The sequence below is a fragment of the Mastigoproctus giganteus genome, chromosome 5 (genome assembly GCF_048544385.1).
Source record: "Mastigoproctus giganteus isolate SK-2022 chromosome 5, ASM4854438v1, whole genome shotgun sequence".
NCBI lineage: Eukaryota > Metazoa > Arthropoda > Arachnida > Uropygi > Thelyphonidae > Mastigoproctus > Mastigoproctus giganteus.
In genome coordinates this window covers 11,005,595-11,024,012 of record NC_143579.1, presented here as the reverse complement: position 1 = coordinate 11,024,012, position 18,418 = coordinate 11,005,595, and the positions used below count along the sequence as shown (strand labels likewise).

Genomic DNA, 18,418 nt, shown 5'->3' with positions numbered 1-18,418 from the left:
TTGCCTGACCAATTGATTGGATACTCTGATGCAGTCACAAAAGAACTGGATGCAGGGAATAACTTTGATATTATATACTTGGATCTTAGAAAGGCTTTTGATACTGTTGCACATAGAAGACTGCTGCACAAATTGGAGCAGTGTGGCATGGGAGGCAAATTGCTGCTATGGATAAAGGGGTGGTTGAGGGGGAGAAGACAGAGAGTGGTAATCAATGGACACTGCTCATCGTGGACTAATGTTATTAGTGGAGTCCCTCAGAGTTCAGTGTCCGGTCCATTATTGTTTTCTGTATTTATAAATAATATTGATGATGGCATATCAAGCGTAATGTCCAAGTTTGCAAACAATACAAAAGTTGGCAGGGTTGTTAAGGACACTATTGATGCTATGCTGCTGCAAAACAATCTGGAAAGGTGGAGCAGATGGGCTGAAAGGTGGCAAATAAAGTTTAACATTGACAAATGTAAAGTACTACATATGGGAAACAGCAACCCCAAAGCAATGTATCAACTCTGTGGTACTTCACTGACAGTGGTAGAGAATGAAAAGTACAGGGTAATTGTACAGGCAGATATGAAGTTCTCTGAGCAGTGCAGACAGGCTGCAAGAGTAGCTCGTGATGTTTTATCAATGATATACAGGAATTTTTCTAGCAGGGATAAGGCGGTCATTATTCCCTTGTATAAGGCAATGGTCAGGCCACACCTTGAGTACTGTATACAGATCTGGAGGCCTCATTTCAAGAAGAATGTAGAGATGCTGGAACAAGTACAGAGAATGGCAACAAGGTTAAGTGAATGGAACAAAGGGTTGCGCTTACGAGGAAAGGCTTAAGTTTTGCAAATTACAGTGTCTAGAGACTAGGCAACAGCTAGGTGATCTGATAGAGGTGTATAAAGCCTTGAATGGTTTCAGCATGCTCAATGCTGATGGGATTCTGCCTCTTGCTCAGAATAATCACCTGACAGGGCATAAATTGAAATTGAGGAAAGACAGATGTAGAAGGATAGATGTCCGGAAATTTGTCTTTAGCCAGCGGGTAGTTTGTTGGTGGAAAAGACTTCCATCCCTTGTTGTGGAAGTTGATAGCTTAAATAAATTTAAGGCTCAGCTGGACAGGTATTTCGTACGGAGGGGTGAAGTGGAAGAGTTTTTTTTTTTTTTTTGGCTGATGCTGCATAAGCTTGCTTTCTTGCATCATATGCCTCTACTAATGCTAATGATAATGCAACCCATTTTACTTCCAACTCATGTATTAATAATCTTGGTAAAACACCTCCCACCATTCCCAACACGCTCCATTCAAAAGGATGTCAGAAGGATTTTGACGAATCTTGATGCTAAGAAAACTCCTGGTCCCGATGGTATTTCTCCACTTGTTCTCAAAACCTGTGCTCCTGAACTTACTCCTATTCTTTGCCGCCTTTTTTCACTTTCTTATTTCAAAGGTGTTTTTCCTTCTGCTTGGAAATTTGCTCATATCCAGCCAGTTCCTAAAAAGGGTGACAAATCCCTCCCATCCAATTATTGTCCCATTGCAATTACTTCTACTCTTTCTAAAGTAATGGAGAAATCAATCAACCGCCAGTTCTTAAACTACCTAGAAACCTTCCATCTGATCAACAATCGCCAGTATGGATTCCGTCAGTGTCCATCCACTGGTGATATTCTGGCTTATGTTACCCATTTATGGACTAATTCAATGGAAAGGTTCAGTGAAACACAAGTTGTTGCTCTTGACATCTCAAAGGCTTTCGATCGTGTTTGGCATAAAGGTCTTCTAAACAAGCTTCCATCTTATGGTTTGTCAACTGTTTTTAATAATTGGTTATCCAGTTTTCTCTGATCTACCATCACTGAGGGTGATGGCAGATGGCTCTCTGTCTCCTAACTTCTCCACTAATGCTGGTGTTCCCCAAGGTTCAGTTCTTTCCCCCACTCTTTTCCTCTTGTATATTAATGACCTTCTTCCATTGACTGGAAATCCTATCCATAGTTTTGCCGATGATAGCACATTGCATTCCACTTTCCATTTTGAGAAAATTTGTCCTGCTCAATCAATTTCAACTTCTAGAAAATCTGCTACCAATTCCTTAAATGCCGTAATTCTCCAGTGGGGCAAAGACAACCTAGTTGATTTCAACCCTTCTAAAACTCAGTCTTGTATTATATCTCGCAAAAAGGATTCTTCTGCTTCCATGATTATCTTCAGTGACACTCCGATTTCAAGCAAAATGATATATCTCATTTGGGGATTACCCTGCCTTCTAATCTCTCTTGGCAGAAGCACATTAGAAATATTGCTTCCTCTGCATCTAAAAAACTTGGTTTTCTCTTTCACTCTCGGAGTTATTTTTCTTCCAAACAGCTGCTCATTCTGTATAAATCGCAAATATGCCCTGCCATGGAATATTGTTCCCACATCTGGGGTGGTGCCCCCCCAAAACCTCTCTCAGGCTTCTTGATTCCATTCAGAAGTGGGCAGTTAGGTTAATTAATGATTCATCTCTAACAGAGCCTCTCCACTCGCTGTCTCATAGATGTACTGTTTCTGCTGTATGCCTCTTCTACAGATACCTCCATGGGCACTGTTCTTCTCAGTTGGCTTCTATAATTCCCGGTCTCTCGCTTTCAAAACAGTCCAAAAACGTGCCGCCACTAGCCAACATCCATTTACTGTCCAACTTGAAACTCACAGAACCAACTTTTCATCATCTTCGTTTATTCATTCAACTGCCTTTTTCTGGAACAACCTTCCTTCATAAGTATTTCCTGAAAATTACAGTCTGCAGAAGTTCAAGTCCAATGTCAAGCACGGTACCAAGTACTATAGGTACTATAATACCGCTCGTGTTTGGGGTTTACATAAAAAAGAAAAAAAAAAGAATTTGTATTTTCCTACTTGTTTTTAATTCTTTTGTTTTGGTCAGGGCAGCAAATGCCTGCGGCTTCCTTGCACTATATGGCGAATACTATTAGTATTATTATGAATCGAAAAGAAGTCAGGCATCTTCCTCCTAATACTCCGGTCCAGGCATTACCAGGAAAAGTCACTACTTAGCATTAGCAGGGCACATGCAAGATAGCAACTAGCTTATATAGCAGCAGTCAAAAAAAGACCCCTTCTCATTTCACCCACACACTTGCTCCAAATTTTTTGTCTAGTTCTGCCTTGAATCTGTTTAAGCTATCAACTTCTACGACAGATGAAAGTTTGTTCCAGCAATCAACCACCACCACCCACTGGCTAAAGGCAAACTTCAGCACATCTAACCTACAACTGTCTTTCCTCAATTTTAATTTATGCCCTCTCAGGCAATTATTCTGAGCATGAGGAAGAATCCCATCAGCATTGAGCATACTCAAACCACTCAAGGCTTTATACACCTCAATCAGATCACCTCGCAGGTGCATAGTCTCAAGAGACCGCAATTTGCAAAACTAAAGCTTTTCTTCGTAAGAGCAACCCTTTGTTCCATTCACTAATCTTCTTGACCTTCTCTGTACTTGTTCTAACAGCTCTACATCCTTCTTAAAATGAGCCCTCCAGACCTGTAAACTGTACTCAAGGTGTGTGGCTTGAACATGGCCTTATACAAGGGGATAATCAACTCCTTATCCCTACTAGAAAAATTCCTGTATATCATTGACAACACACCATGAGCTACTCTTGCAGACCGTCTGAACTGCTCAGAAAACTTCATATCTGGCTGCACAATTACCCCAGGTCCTTTTCACTCTCTACCACTGTCAGTGTAGTACCACACAGTTGATATGTTACTCTGGGGTTACTGCTTCCCATATGCAGTACTTGACATATGTCAATGTTAAACTTCAGTTGCCACCTCTCAGCCCATCTGCTCAACTTTTCTAGATCCTGTTGCAACAGCGTACTGTCATTAGTGTCTTAACAACCCTGCCAACCGTCGTATCATATGCAAACTTGGACATTAAACCTGATATACCTTCATCAATATCATCGATGAACAGAGAAAACATAAATGGAACCAACATAAACTCGGGGGGGGGGGGTTCCACAAAGAGCAGTGTCTATTGATTACCACTCTGTCTTCTCCCACTCAACCATCCCTTTATCCAAGACAGCAATTTGCCTGCAATGCCACACTGCTCCAATTTGTACAGCAGTCTTCCATGTGCAACAGTATCAAAAGCCTTCCTAAGATCCAATTCTATGATACCAAAATTATATTTTGCATTCAGTTCCTTTGTGATTACGTCATAGTATCCAATCAAATTGGTCTGTCAAGATTTCCCCTTAACAAACTTATGCTGTCTAAGCTAAAACTGAAGACCTGTCTAGATGATCCCGCAATGTTTCTTTAAACAGTGCCTCCATTAATTTTCCTGGAACAAATGTTAAACTAACAGGCCTGTAATTACCTGTGACTCCCCTCGATCCCCCTTTGTGGATTGGGGTCACATTTGCACATCTCCAGTCCATGGATACCTCCCCTGAGTCCAAGGAAGCTCTCATAATTATGGCTAAGGGTTTGCTTACTTACTTTGCTGCCTCCTTTAATATAACTGGATAGATTCCATCCACCCCATGTGCCTTTCTTATGTTTATCTTCAACAATTTCTCCTCCACTTTACTCTCAGTTATTACAAGATTATCTAGCTTACTGCCAGAATTTAATACACCCCTGGACTTCCCCTCCCTGAATAACTCCTGATGTGTGAATGTAGATGCAAAATATTCATTTAGTTTGTTAGCTACATGAGCAGGATCATCAATAGTTGAACTATCGATATCAAGTTGACCAATCTGATTCATCCCCTGCCTGCTAGAGTTTACATAAATAAAGAACTCTTTGCTGTTTTTCTTTGCATCCTTTGCCAAAGATTTCTCGTAATCTGCCCTTTCCTGCCTAACCTCCTTTGTGTCTTGGTTACAGATCAGTTTATATCTACCTGTGGCCTGACCATACCAAGGTTTGGTCAGGCCACACCTTCAGTACTGTAGGTGTGGTCTGGAGGCCTCATTTTAAGAAGGATGTAGAGCTGTTGGAATGAGTACAGAGAAGGGCAACAAGATTAGCGAATGGAACAAACGGTTGCTCAACGAAGAAAGCCTTAAATTTTTCAAATTAAAGTGTCTAGAAACTGGGCACCTGCGAGGTGATCTGATTGAGGCGTATAAAGCCTTGAATGGTTTGGGCATGCTCAATGCTGATGGAATTCTTCCTCTTGCTCAGAATAATCATTTGAGAGGGCATAAATTCAAATTGAGGAAAGACAGATGTAGGATAGATGTGCGGAAGTTTGCTTTTAGCCAGCGGGTGGAATAGACTTCCATCCTTTGTTGTGGAAGTTGATAGCCTAAATAAATTTAAGGCTGAGCTGGACAGGTACTTGGAATGAACAGAGTGGTGAAATAGGAGTGTGTTTGTTTTTTGTTTTTTTTTTTTGGCTGATGCTGCATAAGCTTGCTTTCTTGCATCCTATGCCTCTACTAATGCTACCATAGCCTTCTGTGTCACCTGTTAATTTATATGCATCCCATATGCATTTTTTCCTCTGCACATGTCTAATTAGTTCATCTGACATCCATTTAGGCCTAAATCTTGAACAATATTTCTTAGTTGGTAGGAAAAGCCTAGGAGCTTCCAAGATTAATTCTTTGAATGCTTCCCATTTTTAGTTGGTATGAAAAGCCTAGCAGCTTACAAGATTAATTCTCTGAATGCTTCCCATTTTGAATTTGCTTTTGGTAACATCATTAGTTGGTCCCACCGGAGAGAATTTAAATACTGTCTCATACCACCATAGCCACCTTTATGAAAATAAAACCCTTCCCTTTACCCTCGATGGTAGTTATATCTTTAATTATATCAATACACTGTCATCACTACCACCTAGTGATTCCTTTATCTGCAGATTCTTAAAGCATGAAAAATAACTGATGATTATCATTTCAAGAGTATTACTCCCTTTAGTTGTCTCCTGAACATGCTGCTTTAAAAAATAATCATCCAATAAATCCCCAAAAGCCTTGGTAGTGTATGAGTGACCAAACCACAAATACCAGTCAATCTCTGGGAAATTAAAATTCCCCCCCCCCCATTATAAGACACTCTGATTTACTGGTCTACTCTATTTCTCTGCACAATTTCTCATTATACTCATCAGATTCATTAGGCCTATAACACACAGCTCCTCTTTTTTCCTTTTTCCAATACTTATGTCAACGCCAAACAAACTCAGCATTGCATTCTCCACCAACATCAATTGGATGCATTTCTTAACTAACAGCATAACCTCTCCTTCCTTCCTTCCTTCCTGTCCAGTCTAACCTTCCTGTACACATTGTACTCCCCAAATTCCAATTCTGCACTATTTATGTCTGTGTGACACCATGTCTCTGATATTTTAGTCACATAATATTACTACACTGTGCTCGCTGGAACCAAGGTTTTAAAAATAACGTGCCAAAAACAGTCGAGGACTCAACTGAGATGGTAATGCCCCTCTAAATCGAAAAAGAAAAGGTAAATTGAAAAAGTAGTACAGGTAGTAGTAATAGTGGCATGCGATGCAAGAAAGCAAGCGTATCAGCCGTATTACACAACAGCAGCCAAAAAAAAAAAAATTTTACACAACAATTCCCACTAAATGTTTGTCCAGTTCATCCTTAAATTTATTTAACGTATCAACTTCGGCAATGACAGATGGGAGTTTGTTCCAGCAATTAACCACCCGCTGGCTAAAGGTAAATTTCCACACATCTCTTCTACATCTGTCTTTCCTCAATTTGAATTTATGCCCCCTTAGGTTCGTAATCCAAACAATTGCAAAAATTCCATCAGAATTCAGCGTTCTGAACCCATTCAAGGCATTATACACCTCAATCAGATCACTGTGCTAGTGCCTAGTCCCCAGCCACTGCAATATGCAGAACTTAAGCCTCTCTTGGTAAGATGATCCCTTCATTCCCCTCACCAATCTTGTTGCCGTTTTCTGTACATGCTCAAGCAAATCTACATCGTTCCTAAAATGAGGCCTCCAGACCTGTACGCAGTACTCAAGGTGTTGCCTGACCATTGCCTTATACAGAGGGACAATCACCTCCTTTTCCCTGCTAGCAAAATTCCTGTATATCAGTGAGAAAACCGCATGACCTGCCCTGGCAGCATTGCTCAGAAAACTTTATATCTGACTGCACAATTGAAGTGATGAATCATTAATGGGAATAATTTTTTTAAAGCATCAGACTTTTCCCAGCTCGGGATTCGTGCTCACTATATTATATAGCTGCTTCAGGTAATAATCGGTAAGAAAAGTAAAAAACAGTCTAAAATCAACGCAGGAATTACGTTTTTGTGCAAAGTGAAAACTACGGTAATGCCGCCACTGAACATCGTCACGAATGAACACCCGGTAAGGTCATTGACAGAACGGGGTTACAGAAAATTTATATACAACTTGGAGGAAATGAAAAGCAAGATAATGTAATTTAAAATGTCTATCAAACATGAGATCTTCATATCCCTAAAAAAGTTATTGTTGAAGTGGCGCACTCCTCGTATGCAAAGGTCCACCATCAGTGTTAATCAGCTACAATATTAAACTATTTTTAGGAATTTATTCAGTCTCTGATTGGACCAATCAAATTTTCTATATACTTCTTAGTGGATAATAAAATGTAACACTAAGGGCTGACTAATACTAAAGCGTATATGGCAAATCTAAATTGAAATTTCAAAAGCTGAACATATTTTGAATTTTTTTAATTGGTAACAGATATGTTACAAACTCTGTACCACAGAGTAACATACTGTAGCTTTGAATTAGAATTTTAATTCCGGAACCAGATCACGAAATAACTGATACCCACGCAAATTGAGCATGCGGAAAATTTGTAGCTGTTTACTTTCGGTCACAGCACAGGGTAGTAATAAATCTTACTATTTTGTGCCTTTGGTCCTTCGCATGAAGATTGGAGTTCATGGAAATGACTGTCTTAGCTTAAACAACAATTTCAACCCAACAACGCATTAAGCGTCACGGGCGATGATCCCTGGAAGTAGTGAAATTTATGTTACAAATATTAAATACAAAAACGGCTTGTCATCTCAATAGCATCGATGTGAGAGAACCCGATGGGGTAAACTACTGTATTCAAACGAAGGAATTCAACCTTCATACACAATGAAAATATACGGAGTGACCACAGTCCATATGCATGAGATTGTCTACTGTTAACTTATTTATTTATTTCAGAACAGCACTTGATAGGGCAATATTTTATTGATACAATTGTCAATAACACCGCTTATTTGAATATTATTATCATTATTATTATTGTTATTATTATTATTATTTCTCCCAGATTGAGGGACTCCACTCAGTAACGGGAATTGGAATTAAGTACAAAAGGTGGTTGTAATGTCTGGTGTTACTGTCGGTCGAGGAAATCTCTGACTATCCTACAGGTGTTCAGAATTGCGACTTTCTGGAGTTCCTTGTAGGTGTTCTCTGGGAGACCTATTGCTGCTAGGCTGCTATGTAGAGTCTTTAGTACTATACTTCTGTTCCGGGAAAATAATGGAGTCACTGGTTAAAGATGCATTGCAGTATCATCTAGACAAGACTGCAGCAATAATTCAGACGCAGCATGGGTTTGTTAAGGGAAAGTCTTGTCTGACAAATTTGATATTATGAGGTGGTTACAAAGGAACTGGATGCAAAAAACAATTTTGAGATCATATATTTGGATTTCAGGAAAGCTTTTGACACTGTTGCGCATGAAAGACTATTGTACAAATTGGAGCAGAATAGTATTAACGGTATGTTGCTACAATAAATAAAAGGATGGTTAAGTGGGAGAAGACAGAGGGTGGTAATCAATGAGTGCTGCTCTTCATGGAATAATGTTATTAGTGGAGTCCCACAGGGTTCAGTGTTGGGTCCACAGTTGTTTGGTATATTAATCAATGATATTGATTAAGGTATATCAGGCTTAATGTCGAAGTTTGCAGATGATACAAAGGTTGGCAGGGTTGTTAATGACAGTAATGGCAGTGTGCTACTGGAACAGGATCTAGATAATTTGGGCAGATGGGCTAAGAAGTGGCAACTGAAGTTTAACCTTGACAAATGCAAAGTACTTCATATGGGTAGAAGTAACCCAGAGAAACGTACCGACTGTGTAGTACTACACTTAAGGTGGTAGAAAATGAAAAAGACCTGGAAGTAATTGTGCAGGCAGATATGAAGTTTTCTGAGTAATACAGACAGGCTACCAGGGCAGGTCAAGGGGTTTTGTCAATGGTATATAGGAATTTTGCTAACAGGGAAAAGGAGATGATTGTCTCTCTGTATAAGGCAATGGTCAGGCCACGCCTTGAGTATGGTGAGGCCTCCAGACCTATGTTGCGTATAGGACTGGAGGCCTCATTTTAGGAAGGATGTAGATTTACTTGAGCATGTATAGAGAAGGGCAACAAGATTGGTGAGGGGAAGGAAGGGATTCTCTTACCAAGAGAGGCTTAAGTTCTGCAAATTGCAGTGGCTGGAGACTAGGCACCTGCGCGATCATCTGATTGAGGTGTATAAGTCTTTGAATGGGTTGAGCACGCTGAATTCTGATGGGATCCTTCCACTTGTTTAGATTACGAACCTAAGAGAGAATAAATTCAAATTAAGAAAGGACAGATGTAGAATAGATGTGCGGAAATTTGCCTTTAGCCAGAAGGTGGTTAATTGCTGGAAAAATTTCCATCGGTTGTTGTGGAAGTTGACAGGTTAAATAAATTTAAGGAGGACTTGGACAAACATTTAGAGGGAATGGTTGTGTGAAATTTTTTTTTTTTTTTTTGGCTGATGCTGCATAAGCTCATACACTTGCTTTCTTGCATCACATGCCACTACTACTGGAACTATACAGGTGGTTGGCACGATGAATGGGACGGTCGATATGTCTTGCGTATGCCACATCTCATGTCTCAGGTTCGTGTACTTCCTAATTTTTTCCTCGTGGGCTTTCTGGACATTGCTAGTGTTCGGCACCGATATGTGAATCAGGTAGGTAGCCTTTCCCATCTTGTCCACAAGGTTTATGTCCGGTCTGTTGTGCGGGATTGTCTTATCCGTTATTATTGCGCGATCCCTGTACAGCTTCTGGGGTTCGGGTCTCTAGTACTGCCTGGGGTTCGTACTTGTAGTATGGTACACTTTCTTTGGTCAACTGGTATTTCCTCACTAGCTTCTGATGTATTATCCTGGCTACCTGGTCGTGTCTATGAGTGTACTCAGTTGATGATCATCTTGCACTCCACCGTAATGGTTTGGATCACAACCAGGCCAATCCCCATTAGAACAGGGGGGAGATGCTCTGAGTCCACTGTGGTTCTGTCTAACAATCAACCTGCTCTCCAACATGCTTAACGGCAACAAGTATGGATATAACCACAAAGACGGAAGAAAGAATCTGTAGACTCTCACCAACCTAATGTATATGAATTACATCAAACTCTACGCGCAACCGAGAAGCAACTCCAGGAACTACTAGGGATCACCGAAGAATTCAGCAAGGACATTAGGATGGAATTTGGTCTAGACAAATGCAAGACCACACACTGCACCAGGGAAAATTAGTTGGCCAAAATTACCAGCTGCTGATTGGTAAAGAGATCGAAGCTATGACAGCAGGAGAGATCAACAAATACCTAGGGATGATGCGGGCTCAAAATTTAAAGCACAACGAAATCAAGAAGCACCTGACGGGAAAATATCATCAGAGGCTCAGAAGCGCCTGCTGAAAGCAAAATTGATCGGAGGGAACACAGTTAAAAATATAAACACCTATGCATCTCCAGTACTAACATACACCTTCGGGGTCATAGATTGGACTAACACCGGCCTAGAAATTATCATGCGAAAGACAAGGACAATGATGACCAAGAGCCTCCAATACCACCCGTAGTCAGCATTGGAGAGACCCCTTCCTCCCGTTTGGAAAGCGGGAGGAAGGGGTTTGATAGACCTGATAGAGCAATAGAAAACAGCGATAGTTTACCTGAAGGATTACTTCGATTACAATACACTATCACTCCACCAGGCCATAAGAAAGATAGATAGGTGGTATACCCCACTCAACCTAAGCGAGGAAACCTCTCCCGCCAGGACAGCACAAGAAACGAAGTTATAAAGATGGGTAAAGAAGACACTCCATGTCAGACACGTCAATGACCTCCATCAAGATCACATCGACAAAATTGCTTCCAATGCATAGCTGCGAAGAGGGACGCTCTTCCCCGAAACTGAAGGATTCATGCTGGCCATCCAAGACCAGGTAATGAACATCAGAAACTATAGAAAATACATCGCAAAGGAGCCCGGAATGTCAGATGACACTAGTCGACGATGCCACCTGGCCTCAGAATCGATCCAACACATCCCCACGGGGTGCAAGGTTATAACCAAGACTGGGTACACTCATAGACACGACCATGTAGTCAGGATAATACATCTTGGATACAGAAGCTAGCGAGGAAATACCAGTTGACCAAAGAAAGTGTATCATACTACAAGTATGTACCTCAGATAGTACTAGACACCCCGAGCCCACAAGCTGTGCTTGGACCACGCCATAATAACGGATAAGACCATCCCGCACAGCATACTCGACATAAGCCTTGTGGCCAAGATGTAAAAGGCTACCTACGTGATTGACATAGCGGTGCCCAAAACTGACAATGTCCAGAAAACCCACGAGAAAAAAATTAGGAAGTTCACGAACCTGAGACATGAGGTCAAGAAAATGTGGCATATGCAAGAAGTACAGACCATCCCGATCATGGTGTCAACCACCATACCGGTGTGACAGACTCTACACAGCAGCCTAGCAGTAATAGGTCCCCCTAGAGAACACCTACAAGGAATTCCAGAAAGTCGCAATCCTGAACACTTGTACGATAGTCAGAGTGTTCCTCGACCAACCTAACAACCACCACACTATGTATATGGTAGCAGTATCCGTCCGGAGTGCAATCCCCCAGGGGTAATATAAGTAATATTAGAGCAACAACAATATTAATAAAATACTCGACGAACTAAACAGTCAGGCCCATCGACGAAGTGAGGAATATTTATGGGCCTTTTTTTACACTCTGGCTGATTTAGTCGGTTTCACCCTAGTGTATTATGATGTTGGTTCAACATCATAATACAACTGGATATTGATGGTTCAACAGTTGAGGATCCTGCTCAGGTGGCTAACAATCTAAACGAGTATTTTGCATCTACATTCACGCATGAGGAGTTATTCAGGAAGGAGAATGATGTAGGTAAAGTAAACATTGGCAGTGAGCTGGATGATTTTGTAATAACTGAGAGGAAAGTGGAGGAGAGATTGTAGAGGATAAACATAAAAAAGGCACCTGGGGTGGATGGGATCTATCCAGTTATATTAAAGGAGGCAGCAAAGGAAGTGAGCAAACCGCTAGCCATAATTATGAGAGCTTCTTTGGACTCAGGGGAGGTACCCATAGACTGGAGATGTGCAAATGTAATCCCAATTCACAAAGGAGGATCAAAGGCTGACACAAGTAATTATAGACCTGTTAGTTTAACTTCTGTTCCAGGTAAATTAATGGAGGCACTGGTTAAAGAAGCACTGCAGGATAATCTAGACAAGAATTCAGTTATAGCTCAGACTCAGCATGGTTTTGTTAAGGGCAGGTCTTGCCTGACCAATTTGATTGGATACTATGATGTAGTCACAAAAGAACTGGATGCAGGGAATAACTTTGATATTATATATTTGTATCTTAGAAAGGCTTTTGATACTGTTGCACATGGAAGACTGCTGCACAAATTGGAGCAGTGTGGCATTGGAGACAAATTTCTGCTATGGATAAGGGGATGGTTGATGGTTGAAGACAGAGAGTGGTAATCAATGGACACTGCTCAACGTGGACTAATGTTATTAGTGGAGTTCCTCAGGGTTCAGTGTTGGGTCCGTTGTTGTTTTCGGTGTTTATGAATGATATTGATGATGGGATATCAAGTTTAATGTCCAAGTTTGCAGATGATACAAAGGTTGGCTGGGTTGTTAAGGACACTACTGACGCTATTCTGCTGCAACAGGATCTGGAAAGGTTGAACAGATGGGCTGAGAGGTAGCAAATGAAGTTTAACATTGACAAATGTAAATACTACATATGGGAAACAGTAACCCCAGAGCAACGCATCAACTCTGCGGTACTACACTGACAGTGGTGGAGAATGAAAAGGACCTGGGGGTAATTGTGCAGGCAGATATGAAGTTCTCTGAGCAGTGCAGACGAGCTGCAAAAGTAGCTCATGGTGTCTTGTCAATGATATATACAGGAATGTTTCTAGCAGGGATAAGGAGGTGATTATTCCCTTGTATAAGGCAATGGTTAGGCCACATCTTGAGTACTGCATACAGGTCTGGAGGCCTCATTTCAAGAAGGATGTAGAGCTGCTGGAACGGGTACAGAGAAGGGCAACAAGATTAGTGAATGGAACAAAGGGTTGCTCTTACGAAGAAATGCTTAAGTTTTGCAAATTACAGAGTCTGGAGACTAGGCACCGGCGAGGTGATCTGATAGAGGTGTATAAGGCTTTGAATGGTTTGAGCATGCTCAATGCCAATGGGATTCTTCATCTTTCTCAGAATAATCACCTCAGAGGGCATAAATTCAAATTGGGGAAGGACGGATGTCAGATAGATGTGCGGAAATTTGCCTTTGGCCAGCGGGTGGTTGGTTGGTGGAACCGACTTCCATCACTTGTTGTTGAAGTTGATAGCCTAAACAAATTTAAAGCTCAACTGGACAGGTATTTCGAACGAACGGAGGGGTAAAATGGGAGTGGGTTTTTTTTTTTTTTTTTTTTTTGGCTGATGCTGAATAAGCTTGCTTTCTTGCATCATATGCCTCTACTAATGCTAATGCTAATGTTTTCCTCCAGGAAACTTTGACCTCAGTCTCAGCTTCCGCGAAATTCGGTCTCAACCGTGGGTAGTATCGATTTTTTCTGGAAATTGTTTTTTCAGTAAACAGCAAATCGTCGACAGAATGTGTGGGATGGGTAATAAAGCTTTCGCTTTGTTTTGTAACTACTTGGCTAATCGTCTTCCCCCCCCCCCCAAAAAAAATTAGGGCCGGTTCCTCTGCCTAAAGCCGAAATGTTGGTTTTCAAAATTGGGCTCAAATTTATTATTTGAACCCTGCTTGTTTCCGAGCAATGAGCATAGAACGGAGTGATTGTCCGGTCGGGTTCTATGGTTGGGTGATTATAGTGACGGCGGTTTCTTTTTTCTGATTGTTTTGTGTCGTCGAGGAGGAGGAAACTTAGCTTAGTTAGGGTGTTTAACCGTCGCCACCGTAATAATATTTCTTATTTCAACCATTTCTTAGTTTAAACAGTATGCTACAACGGAAAACGAAATTCGTGTACTATCGGACCACTTTTATAATTACCACGGCATCCAGGAATACAACATTTTTCACGCATTATTAAAAACTTCAAAGCACAAGACACGAACACAAAAATACTTTTATGAAATGAAATAGCACAAGACACAGCTACCTTGACCTTTACCCATCGGTTCACTTAGAACAACGGATTAGCGCACTGGTGACTTATGGATAAGGCATTATTATTACGGTGGCAACGGTTTAAACCACCCCACCCCGATCTCGTTTTTCGATTTTAAAATCGAAAAACGAGATCCCGATTGAAAAACAGGGAAGGGGATATAACACCCAAGGCATATCAACCTAGCAGGACAGCATTAGCATTAGCATTAGCATTAGTAGAGGCATTTGATGCAAGAAAGCAAGCTTATGCAGCATCAGCCAAAAAAAAAAAAAAAAAAAAAAAAAAAAAAACCACTTCCACTTCACCCCTCTGTTCGTTCAAAATACCTGTCCAGCTGAGCCTTAAACTTATTTAGGCTATCAACCTCCACCATAAGGGATGGAAGTTTGTTCCACCAACCAACCACCCGCTGGCTAAAGGCAAATTTCCGCACGTCTATCCTACATCTGTCTTTCCTCAATTTGAATTTATGCCCTCTCAGGTGATTTTTCTGAGCTAGAGGAAGAATCCCATCAGCATTGAGCATGCTTAAACCATTCAAGGCTTTATACACCTCTATCAGATCACTTCGCTGGTGCCTAGTCTCCAGACACTGTAATTTGCAAAACTTAAGCCTTTCTTCGTAAGAGCACCCCTTTGTTCCATTCACTAATCTTGTTGCCCTTCTCTGTATTCGTTCCAGCAGCTCTACATCCTTCTTGAAATGAGGCCTCCAGACCTGTATACAGTACTCTATACAGGGTGTGGCCTGACCATTGCCTTATACAATGGAACAATCACCTCCTTATCCCTGCTGGAAAAATTCCTGTATATCATTGACAATACTCCATGAGCTACTCTTGCAGCCCGTCTGCACTGCTCAGAGAACTTCATATCTGCCTGCACAACCACCCCCAAGTCCCTTTCATTCTCTACCAGTGTCAGTGTAGTACCACAGAGTTGATACGTTGCTCTGGGGTTGCTGTTTCCCATGTGTAGTACTTTACATTTGTCAATGTTAAACTTCATTTGCCACCTCTCAGCCCATCTGCTCAATCTTTCCAGATCCTGTTGCAGCAGCATAGTGTCACACAGTGGGCGGGAAAACCAGTGAGTGGCACCTATGAATCACTGGTTTGTTACCCCCCGTTTGTCGAAATGTGACTAGTACCCAATATTTGGATTTTACCGAAAATTATCATTATTTTCATTGTTTATCCATAAATATTAAATAAACATCTGGTTCTATATGAGCTCCGTAATTAAAATGTTTCCTAATCCCTAATAATTGAACTTATTACTTTACTTCTTACAGATTGATGTTTCCATTTGGCTAGATGTCGGAGTAACACAGTCAAGTATTTTATTTTGATTTTGTGGATATCTCTTATTTGGCTGAGCTCATAGTGATGATTAAAATAACTGTGTTTGTGATATTATTATTATTATTATTATTATTAGCCGTATGGTGCAAGGATGCCTGAGGCTTATGCTGCACCAGCCAAAAAAAAAAAAAAAAAAAAAAAAATTCCAAAGTCACCCTGAGACAGAGAGAGAGAGAAGTAGAAAGTAATCACCAAGAAAGAGAAGAATGATGATATCCAGCTCAGGACCCTGGGTTTGCCAAACGCATACTCACCAGATGTTAGCTACTGTGGTTATCTGTGCATTAAAAAAGTATTTAAAAATAACTAAATGCACAAGGCATAATACTTTAAGAGTTTAATATTTATATAATATCGGTGTATATATACACCATAGGCAACTCTTAAGAAACTACGATGATAGTTGTTGTAGTAGGCATTATTTGCACTGTTTCTCATATTGTGCTCTTCCTACATAACGAGTTGCCATGATATTGCACTACCTCGAATAAGTAACGCTTCTCTAAAAGAGAAGACTATTGTTACTTATTCTCAGTGAGTAACACCACCCTGACGGCACCAGTTCAAAGCTGTTGGCCTATCATTGGTGGGTGGGCAGGTACCCTGATATTGCAGACAGGAGCCAGGGTACCTGCCACCCACCGATGAAAGGCCAACAGCAGTGGCGGATTTCAGCACAGGCGAGCGCCCGGAGCTTCTTAAATCGAGGGGGCCTCAAATCTCAAGTCTCAAAAAAAAAAAAAAAAAAAAAAATTGTGTCATTTTAAAAAATTCTACACTCATTTTTATTACCGTTACTGAATAAAACTATAATTTAATATGAGAAGTTAGTAAACTCTTATGCAAATACTCCCTACATATAGTAATATAGTAAAAACGTGCGCGTAGAATGCACACTGTAGTGGTACCGAATATATTTAGAGGGGGCCTCAAAATTGAATTTCGACTGGGGCCTCTCAAGTGCTAAATCCGCCACTGGCCAACAGCTTTGAAATGGTGCCGTCTGGGTGGTTGTACCCACTGGGAATGAGTAACAATAGTCTTCTCTTTTAGTGAAGCGTTACTTATTCGAGATAGTGCAATATCATGGCAACTCGTTGTGAAGGAAGAGCACAATATGAGAAATAGTGCAAATAATGCCTACTACTACTACAACTGCCATCGTAGTTTCTTAAGAGTTGTCTATGGTGTATCTACACCGATATTATATAAATATTAAAAAAAGTATTTATTAATTTATTTAATTTGGCAGATTTCCAAACGATCCTCTTTTTTTCATTTAACATTTCTACACATGGGTTGCATTCTTTCTCGAAATTTAATACATACCCTCTTTGGACGAGAAATAATAAATAAACCACATGGCAGTACTTAACCAATTTATTGTTTCCCTTGCTCTCTGGTTCCACTTTGTGAAAATTCCACCTCAATAATTTATTCTTTTTACATTTGTGTGGCGCTGCACTGCTGTTGTCCGCCCAGACGATTACTTGCTTTCCTTTGATAGCCTTGTAGGAAAACGTGTGAAGATATGGCGGCAGTTATTGCTTTAAATCCTAAGGCCGAAGTTGCTCGTCACGCCCAAGCACTAGCGGTTAATATTACAGCTGCGCGAGGACTTCAGGATGTCTTGAAAACTAATCTAGGCCCTAAGGGAACTGTGAAAATGTGAGTCAAGAAACTATGTTTATTTGTACTGTATACAGTTTGCTTATAACAGATGTCAATACTTTTATTCTTTTCACTGAATGACAGAGATTTTACATCGCTTAATTCTTCCGAATGGCTATAATAATAAAATGATAATCGCACTGGTGTATTAGTTTTTATTGCATTTTTGTTTCTACAAATTTCTATAGGTATTGTTTTCTAGAATTGGCATATTTAATTTGTTGAACTCGCTGGAACACGTGCAGCAGCCATTCACTCCTCATCTAGCTCACTGAACTGGCTTTCTTTCGTTGAAATATTTTACTTTCGAATATTTCAGCAACCCTGACTTATATTGATTTTTCCTAAAAATCACAGTAAATATTTTTGTTATTTTACCAGATAAAGGGCAAAACGTTCCAAGGCTGAAGTTTTATAAAATGTAATATTTATAGTTAATTGCACATTTAAATTTTTAAAGTAAATCATCTTGCTATTAAAACATTTTTCTGTATGATTACCGTATTTGCCCGATCACAAGATGCATTTTTGTTTATTCTTCAGTACAAAGGTAAATAACCTTTGTACTGAAGTATATCAAGCAAACAGTGCATAAAATGCACTGTTTGCTTGATGTTTGCAGAGCAATCGGGTACGGGACATGATACTGCCAAGAGGGATGTCTTTGTGTGTGCGCTATGCAAGGAGTGTATCGATATCATGCAACAACTCGGCGTTCTTGTGGGCGTATATGAGAGCTTGAAGGACAGGGTGGATGCCCTCGAAGAAACTAAATTGAGGGGCCCATC

General features: G+C 40.5%; 2 protein-coding genes across 4 annotated transcripts in view; one reads left to right on the top strand and one right to left on the bottom strand.

Moving 5' to 3' along the window:
- The window catches only part of LOC150085169 (tectonic-like complex member MKS1), a 502,024-nt gene that overhangs the window by 322,164 nt on the left and 161,442 nt on the right, over positions 1–18,418 (bottom strand). The window contains exon 1 of one of the 3 annotated variants that reach the window (XM_090373060.1): positions 7,930–8,057. The exons of the other annotated variants lie outside the window; for them this stretch is intronic. The gene's annotated coding sequence lies outside the window, so the exon portion shown is untranslated. Of the gene's footprint in view, positions 1–7,929; positions 8,058–18,418 lie in introns of those variants that run through there. 3 annotated transcript variants of the gene reach the window in all.
- The window catches only part of CCT6 (chaperonin containing TCP1 subunit 6), a 112,115-nt gene continuing 111,124 nt past the window's right edge, over positions 17,428–18,418 (top strand). Inside the window, exon 1 of the mRNA XM_090373906.1 lies at positions 17,428–17,627. Coding sequence (XP_090230032.1) covers positions 17,491–17,627 — 137 coding nt within the window. The 5' untranslated portion in view covers positions 17,428–17,490. The remainder of the gene's footprint in view (positions 17,628–18,418) is intronic.